Here is a 15338-nt window from a genome sequence, read left to right on the forward strand (position 1 = left end):
TCATCAAAAATTCATCCTTTTTGTCTAGCTCCTGCAAAGCTGATGCCCCCCCGTATGACTTTAGTGTCATTCACGTGACGGACAGAATGGAAAGAAACTCTGCGAAGCGCGGCGATAAAGTGGCAGCCCAACAAAATGGGTCGCGACACGTGGCATATGAATTCTGCAACCGCATCGTGCCGAAACTCCCTTTTGTTCTTTATTCCAGGAAACATCGAGAGGTAGTGTGCACCTACGTTTTGCCTGCCAGCCTGTGTGCGGGGAGCTCTCAGGAGAGAAGTAATTGCATCAAATTGTGCCATTGTCTTTGTGTGACTCAAACAAGCCTGTTGCACATTCACTGGGCGAAACAGAATACTGAACTCAATCTAAAAAACAGAATATCCTGACCATCCATTCATCTAAACCCATGGATCAATATGTGTGTCTATCATGCTTCCTCCACATTTTTTTTTAAAATTCAACGAACACCCGTGTTGCCAGACAATACATTAGGATATGGCTCCATCTGGCAACTCATCCAGCAAGCGGCAGCACCGTGGTTGTTCCTGAACCCACAATTCCTCACACTCTAGGGGCAGAAAAGCTCCCTCATGTAGATTCATCTCCTTCAAGGACACTGGGCTCCCCATTAAACATCAGAAAAAGCCTGGAGCTAGACCCCCACCCCCAGCCACCCAGTCACTGCATGCAGAAAGCGACTCGTGAATGTAAAGGCAGAGCCTTTCATTCAGCTTATTATACACTCACAACAAGGCTCACTTTTTATAATAGAAGCACCCAGAAATAAATATCCATTAGCGCCTGTGCAGCAGCACCAAACGCCATTGTGTGCGAAATTGCTTACCAGCGTTGTAAAGATGTAGTGGTAATACTCCGTCATCATGCCCATGGCCAGCGCCTGCAGAGGGAAGGGAGAGAGAGACGGACACTGTCCTCTTAGGGTATCAACATTTCCCCTAACACACACACACGCACGCACGCACGCACGCACCCTCACTGGGCGCAGAGGTAGAATTTTGGTGTTTCCCTTCCGTACTTTCATTGTGAAATATGCAAAAAGAGGGGTAAATCTTTCTATACCGTGTCGCTGAAAGTTTTAGCACAGTCCTCACCGTACAACTTTAAATCAAATCCACGGTAAATTGGTGTTAAAAAAGGAAACGACTTGCTGGGTCACACCTAGCAGTAGTCTGCAGGCAGAGTGGGAGAGAAATACAGCATCTCAGAAAACAACCCCATGGAGAAGTCACTCCACATGTCCTGCGTACTGTTATTTCTGTACCTTTGCGGGAATTTGTACCATTTCTGTACGTTAGCCGTTAAAGGTCTCGAGTGGTTCGTGAAGGCCAGAACGGGCAATGTCTGCTCTTCTGACGGCAGGCTCGAGAATGCTGAATGCAGCGCCGAAATCCTATGGTAATAGCGCGGTAAGTAGGAAGCAGTTATTTTGGACCACACAAAGCACTTGAGAATGCCAGTTCGTTCCTGACTAATCTGCAGCATTCAAGAAGAACCTCTCTGTACCGTTATTACACACAGGAGACGACCCCTAAGATAGCGTGTGTGTAGTCATACCACACCTTGAAACTTAATTCGTTCCGAAGATGAACTCTCAGACATCTCCCTACATATGTTGAGAGTGTATGCATGGGCCTGACTGCCAGTACGTACGTGGATGTGAGCGTCTGTCTGCGGGTACCAGTGTTTGTGTGCGAGCGCGTGAATTTAACGAGGAGTGTTGGAGGAAGCGTTTCCCTGATACCCTCCAGCAGCACCAAGCCACGCTCCTGCATGCCGTCCTCTGCGACACGAGCGAGCACATACGTGGTTCCCAACCCGCAGCCCATCCATCCCCCAAGCTCACCATCATTAGAGAGGTCCAGCAGGCCCCAATAACAATCACACCTCCCCCCCAATGAAGGGCAAATGACAACACGCGGACGGGAGAAAACGCCATTGTGGATTCATTGTTTACAGAACCGGCAGCGCAGCTACACAAGATGAAGCAAGAGGGAAGAACAGGCATCAAACACTGGGCTGAGCGTCTGTGTGTTGTCACAGCTTGGAGAATAAACGGCGTTCACTCTCTTCCTTCTCAGTTCAATTGAAAGGAGATTTGGAGTCCGCAGGCAGATGGGCATCTTCATTCCCATTACTTGACTGCAAATGAATATGTTGCATAACTGTATTTGAACAACCAAATTCAGCTGCCAATTTCTTGGCCTGACTTCAACAAGCTGTCTTATTGGCATTACATACACCACTATATACACATACTGTATGTGTGTGTACATATATATACCGTATATGTACGTATATATACATATACACACAAATTCACTCATACTCAAGTCTTATCAAACCTAGACTTTTTTGCAAACTTCATTGCATGAATGTTTTATAAAATTTTAAAAACAAATCTATGATTAAAACTTTTTTTTTTTTAATGACAGCTGATCTGAAACAGACGGAAATGTTCATCTTACAATGTCATTGTAAGTATCCAGGAATATGTGCAACTAAATTCAGATGCAACTGAGGGAATGACACGTATATGTAAAGCTGTTTGCTACCTGTTATAAGGACCCAGCTTCAAAACTCTCCTCCTGTGGCTGTACCCCTGAGCAAGATACACACCCGGAACTGGTGTACACACCCTGTTGTGTAAATAACTGTGAGCTGCTTTGGAGAAAAGTGTGACCCATATGAATGAATAAATGAGGGTCCATCTTTAACACATTTCCAGCAGAATGATAAGGTATAATCTCCTGAACAGGGTGGTTCACCTTAACCTTCTCTGCTACGATAGCTTTCACTTTAGTTGAGGATGCCATCACACCATTCAAGAAGAAAACCACCTTCCACTGATGTGACACCTTTGAGGAATTCTTAACGCTCAGCAAGTCCAAGCAAAAGAGATTTAAAGAGAGACAGATCTGTCTCTGGGCCAGTTACTGCCTCCATGGAATATCCATTCACTCTGAGGCTCCGGACCACAAGCAAGTACAGAAAAACCCAACGCTGCCCATAAACATCAGCTGAGATGACAGGTTCATAGGAACGAGCGCAGCGAACAGTTTACGTAACAGCGACAGAGCACGATCCGTCAGGTTCGGCTGGAATTTCACTCAGGAGAACAGCCGAATATCGGAGATAACATATGAAACAGAACTGCCTTTTAATACTGCTCATTAGACGATCACGTCTTACTTTGAGCTGATGAAAGGTGTCCTTGACCCTCATGACCAATCTCCTTTTTGGAAATTGATTAAAAGTCCTGCGAATGATGGGGCTGGCCACGTTACCTTAAATATTTAACAGATGCCTGAAATCATGAGGAGTGATTGCAGCAATTTAAAAAGTATTTTGCATATTAAAGCACCCATTTCTGCTAGGGAACAAGAGAAATCCAACAAACAGAAAACTATTACAAAAAATACATTTTCCAAAGGTATACAAATTAAAAACCAAAGTCTGTTGTGCACTGAAAAACAAAATACTATTTTAAAAACAAAATTGACCAATTGATTTAAAAAAAACGTGCTCATTAAGTTCTGTTAAAATCTTAGTCAAATGTACAATCATTGATTTATTCTGCCTTCCACCCCTAAGTGTATGTAAAACCAAATTATAGAAAATATTGTATGCAATGGCATTTAATACTTATTACACTGTTCTACATGCCCAACATTATCATTTCAAAGTGGTTAGGTTTAAGTTGATGTGTTACACTGGGTGAAAATTAAAAATACAATGTTATGACAAAATCTAGTGCTGCTGTCTTTGTCAAGAATAACAACGTCCTTTAAAAAGATTAAAAGAAACATTTTATTTACTTATTGCCAGTAACTTGTTTTCATTCCACTAGTGAGCTTTGCTCATCTTCACTTTAGTTTATAATCTTCTGGTAGATCTGATCAGTTGTTTTTTACATGCTTAGTTTGCTTTACACTTAATAGTTCCAGTTCAATATGTCAGTACCATCTGTATTATTTTTCCTAGAAGAAATGTTCGCTCACTGTTGGTAGCTTCTTGTCCAAATGTGGAGTCACGGTGCTTAAAAGCCAATCCCAGAAGCACATGGTGTGACCCTACATGGGATGCTAACCACGCATACTTACTGCGACCAAAAAAAAAAAAAAAATTGAGTCGGTAAGCCGCCTTAAACACAAGTCATTTGCGTGTGTAAGGAAACCCAAACAAAGGGAGACCATGGACGTTCCAGAAAGACAGAATGGGGATCAAATCTACATTCCACAGCGCTGTCCAAGAGCTGTAAGCCACCCCCTCAACCAGCTGCACCAAGGTAAGAACCCGGAACAAATGACCTGACAGTGAAATATTACACCGACGCAAGAGCAGCACATTCACGCATTTCCTCCCACATGGCTTGTAACTAGCAGATGCCTAACGAGCCCCTAGGAGGCGCTGTGGGAGCATATGCAACAAACCCCCCACCACCCCTCGTGGAATAATGGCAATTATGTCACTCTCCTGCAAACTTTTCAGACACGGTGTTTACTGAGACTTCCCAGAAGTAATCCTGAGGCATCTGCTCTCCGGAGGCGAGTGTGTAGCGGTCAGAGCCAATCCACGTCTGCGAGGCTGCTGCACGTCCTGCGACCTGTCACTCGGACCCGTCTCGTAAAGCAGGTCTTACACATCTGCGGACGTGTTTCACGTCTCCGTCTCTCACAGTGTTTTGGACACCCTCTATGAAGGGCAGCAAGTCGAAAAGTATACGCAGTATATTTTTAATAAAAGTGAAGTAAAGTAATAAAAGTGACCACATTTTGGACACTTTTTGACTTACCCTCATTTTTTTTTTTTTTATGTATTGCTGACATTTTCTCCCCCCCCCCTCAAATGAGGGTAGCAGGACACATAGTGATTATATCTGCTACCTCTGGGCACAAAGGTCCCAAGTTCAAATCCCACCTTTTGCTGTAGTACCCATGATTGAGGTACCTTCCCTAAATTGTTCTGGTAAAATTACCCAGGTATAAATGGGAAAAAAATCAGTGTAAGCAGCTTTTAGAAAAGAGTCAGGAAAATGTATTCATGGCTTGTTTCTCTTTGTAAACATCAGTATTAGTGGTTTTGGTTCATAATGTTATGTCAAAAATAAGAAGTCCGGAATCGAGCCTACACGTACATTTCTTACTAACGCATGTTCATCCCAGATTCCTTCATAACTGTCCCTTCAGCCTGAGTCCTTTCCCTAAGAAAGAGGGACTGGAACACGGATGGAACCAAGACTCACTTGTTTGAGAATTCCAGCTGCCATCTCGTGGCCACAGTCAAAGATCACGTGGAACTCCTTCCCGCGCTTCATCTCCTTCAGCAGCGGCTTGGCATCCTTCGTCTCCACTGGCAACTGCCGGATCTTCAGGCGGATGTTGTAGCGAGACGGGGCCTTGATGAGCTCTTGAAGCCGAATGAGCCCTGGAGCGGGAGCAGCGGCAAACACGCAGCATGGTCAGCATGTCGACTGCATACCTCAAGTTCAACATCCATCCCTAAGTGTTCCCATCCACCTGGCAGCACTGTAATGAGCTCCACAAGTACACAAGGCTCCTGGGAAACTGCTTGTTTGTATCTTGCTCTGCCATTCTGAAAATCTCCAATACCTCCAGTCCAAGAAAAACCATCTTTTTTTTTTTGTTTCTGCAACCGTTTTGTTTGCAGTCAGAATGAAAAATCTCACCATCCACTAAAGTGACCTGTGTCTCCTGTTATATTCTGCTGAGTCCTGGCTGCACAAACACAATGACATCTTGCTACATCCCTGGTATTAGATCACTCAACGCTCCTCAGGTTTTAATAGACACACCCCCTATTCCCAAGCCACACCCTGGTCTAATCCTTTGTCGCTCTGCTCAACACAACTGCCTTTTTTTTTTTTTTTTTTTTTTTTACTGTTCTTACGGAGATGCACACAGCATTTATGCTTCTTAGGCTGAGACCCACTTATTCCAAGTTTGTTAAATATTTCTAAACATCGTCATAATCTGCACAGTTCAGTATTCCGAACACGACGTGCAGTGACCAACTGCGTGTGCTAACTTTAAGAAAATTTCTGTTTCTGTAAAGAAAAGTATGTAACTATGGTAATTGAAGCAATATCCCATTTATTTGATCCCCTCGGTTTTAATTAGAAGCAGATAAGAGGGCCCTATGAATAGACATCTGATGTCATGCTAATTGTAATGAAATTCATCTCCCACAACTTGTCAGACGGGGCAGGCTCATTTCCAGAAGCAGCGAAAGCGATGCTGTCATCTCGGGGCAACGTGACTTCCTTTCCCGTGCTGTAGTCCTGTCTATCAGGTGTCCCTGCTGTTGTCATGGGCTCAAGGGGGTGAATCAGGATAAAGGACGGAAATGTCAGAAACACCTAACAAAGGTTCTTTGGCACCGCCTGAACAATAGATCAAGATGTGCGATGGATTTGCCTCCGGAACTCTGTCTTCTCCCATCACGTCAATGCAGATCGAGCATCTGAGGCTGTTGTCAATTGCTGATGCAGGCACAATTTGAATCCTGGCAACTAAAGCGTTAGAGCTCAAAGCTGTGTGACTGATGGAACCATTGCGTGCGTTCGCATTCACGACTAGGCTAACAGTAAACGCTATTTTAACGTTTCCAACACATTCTTTGTTTTGATGCCTCACAAGCAAGATGACATCCTTTCTACGTATCAAGCCACGAAGAAGCCATAAGCAGATGTTTTCTTATTCCCCACTGCCACGTCCCAAGCTGTTTGCCTTGTAGCTTTATTTATTTATGCTGCATTTCTTAAGGACTGTCTCTCGCTGCGGGACACCAGCTGTGTTGTGGTCCTGGTTCTAGCAGCCATGGGACACGCCATTGCTGACGGGGCCCACTGGCAATGTGTTCTACATCTTCAAAATAGGCGGCACAGAGGGCTGACGCAGCCCCCAGCGCAACACCGACGTGGTTACACACTGAGAGACCCACAAGCGCCAGCCTCCCCAGCGGGTCCTTCGGGACAGAGAACGGTCAAACTATGACGAGTTGTGTCATCGGTACAGGTTGGATGCTCCAAACCAGACAGACTGCCTGTGTGTCTGTGTATCCATCCATCCATCCATCTATCCATCCTACTGTTTAATAAACTGAGAATCCATGGTCATCGTAAGATAACTTGATAGAACCTGATAAAATCTGCTGAAACATATAGCATGCGGGGGGGAAAAAAAAATGTAGGACAAGTCCAAAAAAAAAGTGCTGCGTCTCCAGGAATCCACCTGTCCTTTCACGTCTCATGAAGCACCGGCAGGAAACCCACCGGAGAACTTGGTGAAGACCAGAAGCAGCCTGTCAGCAGAGATCTTTATTGACTGCGCCTAATGCCTGCAGACTTCTCCTGGATCCGAATTTAACTCGGCATGAATATTTCATCTGCTCGGAGCGTTTATTAGCAGCCCCTCCAGTCACAGGGAGCTCCCCACAAGGCTCGGAAGAAAAGGGCTGCCAATAAATAACCGAAATAGCGGCATCACTGAGAAATGGTGCTCAGAGTCTCCCGCTGCGTTTAGCACAGACGGCCTTCCCCGGCATGGTTGCCCGCACCGTGGGGTGCTCCGGATCCGCCCGCCTGCCCATCGGCCATAGTGAGGCGCCATTCAGTCCAGTCGCTGCTAACAGGTGACATGCACGGCTTGCTCCGTGGATGTTGGCTTGGGGTCAATGTCACGTTACTCTGCCAATCCTTCACTTTATTCCTGCATTCATTTCAAAATGAATTAAAAAAAAAAAAAGACAAAAACACCAGCCCCGGAACACAAAAGTATTCATTTTTAACCATTACACACATTCTTGGATAAATGTAATGTCACTCTACTTAGAATTTCTGAACCATTCAAAAGCATCGTAAAAGGATTCCTTATGGAAAAAAAATATATATCTTTTGACCCTGATAACCACAATTAAATACTGTGGTTCTCCCCTATAATTAGCAACAATTGAGTTGAGTACATCCAGTTCTAAACTGTGTACCAGCTGTGTTTTACTATTTTTAAGGTTTTGTTTTTCCCTTGTGCTTTAATTACACTATGTGGCCAAGACATGAGCACAAATATCCATTTAAGAATAAAAACAGGGAAAAATGTCATGACTACAGTTTTTTAAATTACTACCTTTCAGATTTTTTTAATGAATTATAGGATTTTTCTTTAATTATGTAAAACCTTTTAATTATCCAATATGAATCTAGTGGAATCTGTAAGCTAAAAAAATACTACTTATAAAGAGCCCACAAAACACAATGTTCATTTGTGTTTAAACTGGCCTAACATGCATGGTAAAGTATAGAAATATAACATTTTATGTTTATAAATATAACAACGTAATACATTATTTTTTGCAGCATACATTTCTCTGTATAACATAAAAGAAGCAAAATTAGAGCTCCCGTACAAACACTTAATATGCAGCAGGGATTCGGAAGATGAAAGGCCCACATACTTTTTTAACTGTGTAAAACACTTAAATGATCACATTTTGCCCAGTAAAAGAAAATCAAATTATTGCCTTAAGATACTTCTATTTGACTTAGATGTCTCACATACCCTGGTGTATGCAGTAATTCTTACAGATGAATTCTGTATTCAGCTGTTGGTCAGATAAAGCAGATGATGAAGCATGAGCAGTCGGTACATTTTATTAAACTGAGACAAATAAAACCACATTGCTTGGAAGTAAAAAGAAACCCTAGGGTGTCATATCGACCAAGCACAAGGGTCGACCCTCTAGGGTCCATATAATTATTCAGCTTACATGTCTTCCACATTCTGCATTTTACTAAAATATTAACAGTTTTATTTCAGTTTTAGTGGATCTTATGGGAAATATTTGACTGCTAGTTAAATTTTAACAGCATATGCTACACGGCATCATACATATGGTGTCATTTTATCCAATAACGTCTATCCATTGTCAACAATCACTTCTCCAAAGCAGGGGTGCACATTCTTTCGAGTCACGGTACGTCCAGAGCAAAATTAGTATGGACAAACTCTTACACTCACCCATAATTTTAACAAAAGTATTACAAAATTTTTTAGAAAAGTAGAATGTTACAACTGAAAGTGTGGTATAAGTGTAAATATATTTAGAAAAATTTTACATAGATCTACAGCCTCATTAAATAATGAGATAAATTTCACATTTAACCTTACAAAGCACATTAAAATTATTAATTTAACCACTGCTACTGAAGCTCTTAAAGAGAGTTCAACAAAGCATTGCAGCTCCACTGATCACCCACACATTTCATCTACATTTTGAATCATCTACTTTGTTCAAATTGGCTATAAACGAAAAAAAATCAGAAAGTAATAAAGACATCTGCGTGGCTTACAAGTCACAATTTTAAAAAACATACAGAAAATAAAACTAAGTTTCAAAAAACTGCTACCACAAAAAAAATAAGATTTCCTCAACTAGCATATCTTGATGTGCACGTTTTATATATCTATAACAGAAACAGCACTAAGAAATTGTGAAAAGATCCAGACACATCTGACAAGAGCAAAAGACTGCAGTATTTTAAAGCTGTGATATGCAAGTTTATTTTTAATTGTTATTTATTCATTTATTTGAATATAGCCACCTGGCTGCTTTGAATTTCCCTGACAATCACTTTGAATGGCCCCATAAAGCGTTACCGCAAAATCGGATTGGGATCATTTACTGTTACACGTGGCACGAGAGAAAGGGAGCAAAATTAATTGCTTGAATTTGCATTTATCTGATACTCCAAAGCAACTTACAATGTTAAGCTACTTACAATTATTTACCCATTTATACAGCTGGGTAATTTTACTGGAGCAATTTAGGGTAAGTATCATGCTCAAGGGTATTACGGCTGGTGGCGGAAATCGAACCTGCAACTTCTGGGTCTAAAGGCAGTATCACTGGCCACTACACCAGCAGCTGTCCCATACTTTAAGTTCCTTTGACGCACACACAGCAACCAACATGGCATTTGAACTCAGCAACACGGCATATTTCAGAGTAGACCCCGCAGTGATGCCGCTTGCCGCTGCTGCCTTCACAAGCCCCATGACAACGGAGCGGAACAGCAGCCAACACCAATCTCTCTCCCCTGTGGGCAGGAAGCACTACGCCACACACCCAGACTGTCACTGGACTTAAAACCAAAAAAAAAAAATTATATAAATTAATGAAAATAAAAAAGGTGGCCCAGCGACCCTGAATTATTGCTGCACTTAATGCCGATGGCCCGCAAACCTCCGAACAATCTGGTAGGCTGCAGCGGAGCGTGTGATGGCCCGCCGCAGTTCCAGTCTCTTATTCATTACCGTCTCCTGCGTGGGATTGGTGCACTCACACAGATCAAATTGAAATAGATTACTCAAGGAGTCCTGGGACGTGCCGGATCCTTCCCAGTGCCACTCGCTCACACTCAGCTTACTGCCATGTCGATGTAGGCCTACACTTGGAGGACCCTGGTCTGAGTAAATATAATTAAAAAAAAAAAAAAAAAAAAAAAACCAAAAAAAATACATATCGATCTGCACGGCAGTTCTGACAAGAGGTGGACGCGGTCTCTGAGTTTTAAGGCGCTTATCGAGAATCAAGGCTTCGAGTGGACTGGGGGGGGACTTTTTTAACCCCCCGTTTCTACTCCATCCCTCCTGAGCTGTTGAGGAAAAGGTCAGCTTCAAAAAGCCATTCAAACAGCAACCTCTTTCTCCACAAAACACTTCTGTCGCTCAAAATGAAAATGAAAACGGGGGGGGGGGGGGAGAAAAAACACTGCTCGCTGTGTTTTTCATCAGTTTTACTAAAGCAGCTCGCCGCAAATGTCATCAAACAATCAAAGAGTTCTCCATGACGGAGCTTTTACAATTCCACATTGACCTTTAAGCCAACACAATTAAAAGTACATCAGCAAATGTCTGGTTTTACACACTCCTGTGAAAGTGCGTACATGGATTCCACCCCAAGGCATATTACCTTTTTTGCTGAGAACTCTAATAAGCAATGGAGATACTTAAAACTTTCAATTACTGGTTCTATTGTTTTGTGGAATTATAACACGTATTACTGTAGTTCCCTGGGAAGTACCTCTTCACAGATATAAGAACATGGACAGATGGGGGCTGCTGCCTTTGGGCTCAAATCCCGCATCGTGCTACGGTACAAGGTACTGCAAGGTACTAACGCAGAATTGTTCCGGTAGGAATTTCCAACTTTATTAACAGGTAAATTATGATAAGAATACAGGACCATAGAAGTCACCTTAAAGAAAAACATCAGCTAAATGGATAAGTGTAAATATAAATTACTAAATGAATGAAGTGCACCATTCTGTGACTTGTGTGCCATTGTTTGGTGCCTTTGGTCAATAATTTCCAAGCCCTCACTGACTTCGCTGAATCTCCCTGTGATGTTGGTGGCATTGCCATGGCAACAAACTCATAAATCCTACCGGTTGTCTCGCATCAACAGAGAGAATTGGCAGGAAACTACAGACTCACTGTTGCAGCTGAAGCAACGTTATTTTGGGTTTACAGCACTTTAGGGTCTGTCACGTCCTTTTTATTGGACATGATAGCCTGTGATTTAGACACTACGTTATTGATGTGGCCTATGATGGCAGCGTAAGCGTTAGCTCACCAACACTTGAAGAGTACTGCATTTACAGTGTCCTCTAGATTTGTGACAGCCATACTTTTCAGGGCACAACCCATATTTATCATCCATAACCACTTATCCAAGTGGGTGCCATTAGTCCACAGCCGATCCCAGGGACCCTACTACATAACGTTGTGTCCACCCTGGAAAGGACACTAGTCCATTGCAAAGGACCTACACAAATGCATTCAGACAGTCACAGGCTCAGAGAAATTCAGAGCCACTCATTGATCCAACCAGCAACCCAGGAAGTGTGGGAGAAACTGTGGAAGCCAGAAGAGCCCCTCTTGAAAATGGAAACTGTTGTAAACAGAGGGCCAGACTTAGTGAGTCACATCTATAACCTAAGAACGCCTTACTGCGTCAGTGCTCGGCAGAAACTGGTCTGAGTTTCTGCAGAACAGTCATTAACCCCACCATGATGTTACCACAATGTTCTCATCGTGGATTAACAGAGAACTGAATGCAGAAACAATTGATTCAATATGAAAGAGAGCAGCGTTCCAGCTATCGGTCCCAGGGCTCTCAGGGGTCCTTGGAGTCCTGATGCTGGGTGCAACACAGTCCTCTCTGTGATACAAGCCAAAAAAATATTACCACTGTGGTCCAGGAACAAATACAAGCAATTCCAAGGCTGGCTCACTACTTTCGTGTGACCTGCCATTCGCAAGAAATGGCTCTTTCCTGGTAATCAAATTTATTAATTTAGCTCACAGTTGGGATTCAAACCTGCAATCTTCAGATCCAAAGCTTGGGACTCTAAGCACTATGCTACCAGCTGCCATGCATCAGAAATGCGTTACTTTAGAACTTTGTTGATTCATAACTGATATTTATTCACTTTTAAAAATTCCATTTACATGACTGGACATATCTCATAAGAGCATCATAGTGACACAGGGTACGTGGAGATGGTGGTGGGGGATCATTATGGCCTAACATCAGTTGAACCCTGCTACAGTTCCCAGCTGGTGTGCTTCCTGTGTACTCCCTGTGTTCATATGGGTCTCTTGCAAGTCCCTTGGTGTTTTCCCACAGCCCAAACACATATAAGTCACTGGACTATTTTGATCACGTTCAGTTGACTAGTAGTGGCTGAGCACAAATTAGTGGCCCAGAGATGAGCTGGAATACTGTTAGATGTTGATTGAATATGCTACAGCTGCCAGAATAGATTATCAGACAAATACACACACACACACACACACACACACACACACACACACACACACACACACACACACACACACACACAGACAAGCGCGCGCGCTTTCTGAACCACATGTCCCATTCGGGGTCGCGGGGAGCCGAAGCCTAACCCAGCAACACAGGGCGTAAGGCCGGAGGGGGAGGGGACACACCCAGGACAGGACGCCAGTCTGCTACAAGGCACCCCAAGTGGGACTCGAACCCCAGACCCACCGGAAAGCAGGACCCTGGTCCAACCCACTGCGCCACCACGCCCCCTTCGGACAAATACAGATTATGAAAAAAGATAGTAAATTTAAGAGCTAAATTTCTGTTGCTCTATTGGACTAAAGACAGAACGTCACTGGCTGAAATTAAGTGTGAGACTCTGACTGCGACTGTGCTTTGATTTACCACCAATGACTACAAAATGACAGATAAGCAGGGCAGTGTTCCAGGCAAGAAGAGCGAAAACGTGGGCTCAGCCTGTTAAAAAGCCTAAGTCCGGTGACCAGGGACGAGGTGAGCCTCACCTGTGCTGTCATCATACACCACAGTCACCGTCCTCCACTTGAAGAAGTGAACCAGGTCAAGGATAGCCCGGCTAAGGGACGAGAAGTCAGGGTAAAGGCTGACGTAGAAGGAGTCCCTGTTGTCAGACACTTGGTGCTTCCATTTGGTCTGGATGTGAGGCACCCCCAGTGCGTTGCAGATGGACTGGACGGCGTTGGCTGATGAGCTGTGGGAGGGGCCAAAGATAGCCGCCACGCCTAGGGATAGCTGGTCACAGGCTGAAGAGGAGACAGAAGTCTGTCAATGACAGGAGGAGAGAAGGGCAAATGTGCTCTCTAAATCATCTGAATTAATTACATGTTCATTTTGTGATCTTTCAAAACTCAAATCAAGATAAATTCATTCATCGGGAAAAATCAACCAGGCAATATGAAACATTTGGCCCCCTGTTGATGTTTTTGCCAGGAATCGACGTTCGCTAACTGCAACAACTTTGTTGATTAATTCATTTACTAATTATTTTATGAACACTATCTGAAAAGCATATTATGCAAATCACAGTTTGACTGAGCAATTTATTAATTGGACCTCGTAGGTCTAACGGCAGTTAGGGTGAGATGAAAGCTTTGCTGTTTGGCTCTATTTTACCCACTGGCCAATGAGTCAAGGCTCATCATAGGAAAGCCCTTTCATGTTAAAGGCTTTTTTATATTTAACATCACCGTCAGCAAGACACAGGTGATCGCCAAAGAAGTCCTCTAGATACTTAAGCCCAAATTTATTATGGTGTCACGAGCCATGCATTCCTAGCCACCCTGCCCTATAGCTTAACAGGGTTTACTGCATAAAACACATTTCATTTAAGCTAAAATCAATACGGCATCACTGTGTAGTTTACTCTGAAGTATAGTTTGAAAGCCTCACTGGTGTTATCATGGGCCTTTTTGAAGGCCAAAGGATGACGTATCAAAACAGGGCAAAATTAAATGTAAAACGGTATAATATAACACAATGTTAGTGTTTTAGTAGCATCACAAGAAAACCAGGAGCACTGCAAGAATCACAACTGATGATGTCATACTCTAAGTGCAGTGCGTCTAAGGAGAGGACACCTGTACCGTGTGTGAGCACATGCACTGCACATTCAACCACTGTGATACAAAGAACTAATTGCAAGCTGTGATTTATGGGTCCTATTCAGCAATTTCAGCTGGAACGGCTCCCTGATGTTAGGTACAGTGTTTCCCTACATATCCAACATGAGAAATAAAAACTGAATTTTAACGTGCTGAAAATATGAATATGGTGGTGCCTCTACAACAAAGAAGGCAGAAGCAAGAAGTTGGTGTCAAAACACATAATGGACAACAGACTTCCAGAGAACAGAGTTTCGGACTCTGTCACTAGTGGAGTGTAAATGAGCTGCAGCTCACAAAACTGCCCGCTATGCTGATAGGTCATTGAGATTTTCTAAAATTTAAATTATGTACCACCGAGAAAAGTTCAACTGGCAATTATTTCAAACTGAAAAACAACAGTGAGTTCGGTGCAGAAATAATTGTTTGAAATGCATAAATAAGATATACAGTATATAACATTGTACTATAGAATTATTTGTTTCATTGTGCAATTCAAGCCAATATAACACCCTAATAATTGTACTTTATTTGGGTATTTATACTAGAACTTAATTTGTATGTATACATGAGTTAAACAAGAATGAGTGCTTAAAACGCTTCCATTACCTTTTCTTGAAGCTTCAAAACTGTCATAAATGTTTATCCTTTGGATGTCGTACGTCAGTGTTGTGTTTGGCAGTAGAGTTCTGTTCCTGTTGATCGTATTTAAAGCAAATTTAAAGGCCAGCTCCTCTGCACCCGAAGGACCACTTTCGATGGATTCAAAAATTCCTCCTGGAGAAAGGAGAAAAGAACAGGATGGGAGAG

The 15338-nt window shown here is 42.9% G+C and overlaps 1 protein-coding gene across 1 annotated transcript in view; it reads right to left on the minus strand.

Moving 5' to 3' along the window:
• The window catches only part of LOC108937209 (glutamate receptor ionotropic, kainate 2), a 152927-nt gene that overhangs the window by 89031 nt on the left and 48558 nt on the right, over nt 1-15338 (minus strand). Inside the window, exons 3-6 of the mRNA XM_029254144.1 lie at nt 15138-15305; nt 13413-13670; nt 5267-5448; nt 848-901 (exon numbers count right to left, since the gene is read on the minus strand). Coding sequence (XP_029109977.1) covers nt 848-901; nt 5267-5448; nt 13413-13670; nt 15138-15305 — 662 coding nt within the window. The remainder of the gene's footprint in view (nt 1-847; nt 902-5266; nt 5449-13412; nt 13671-15137; nt 15306-15338) is intronic.

Source organism: Scleropages formosus, chromosome 8 (assembly GCF_900964775.1).
Source record: "Scleropages formosus chromosome 8, fSclFor1.1, whole genome shotgun sequence".
Classification (NCBI taxonomy): Eukaryota; Metazoa; Chordata; class Actinopteri; order Osteoglossiformes; family Osteoglossidae; genus Scleropages; species Scleropages formosus.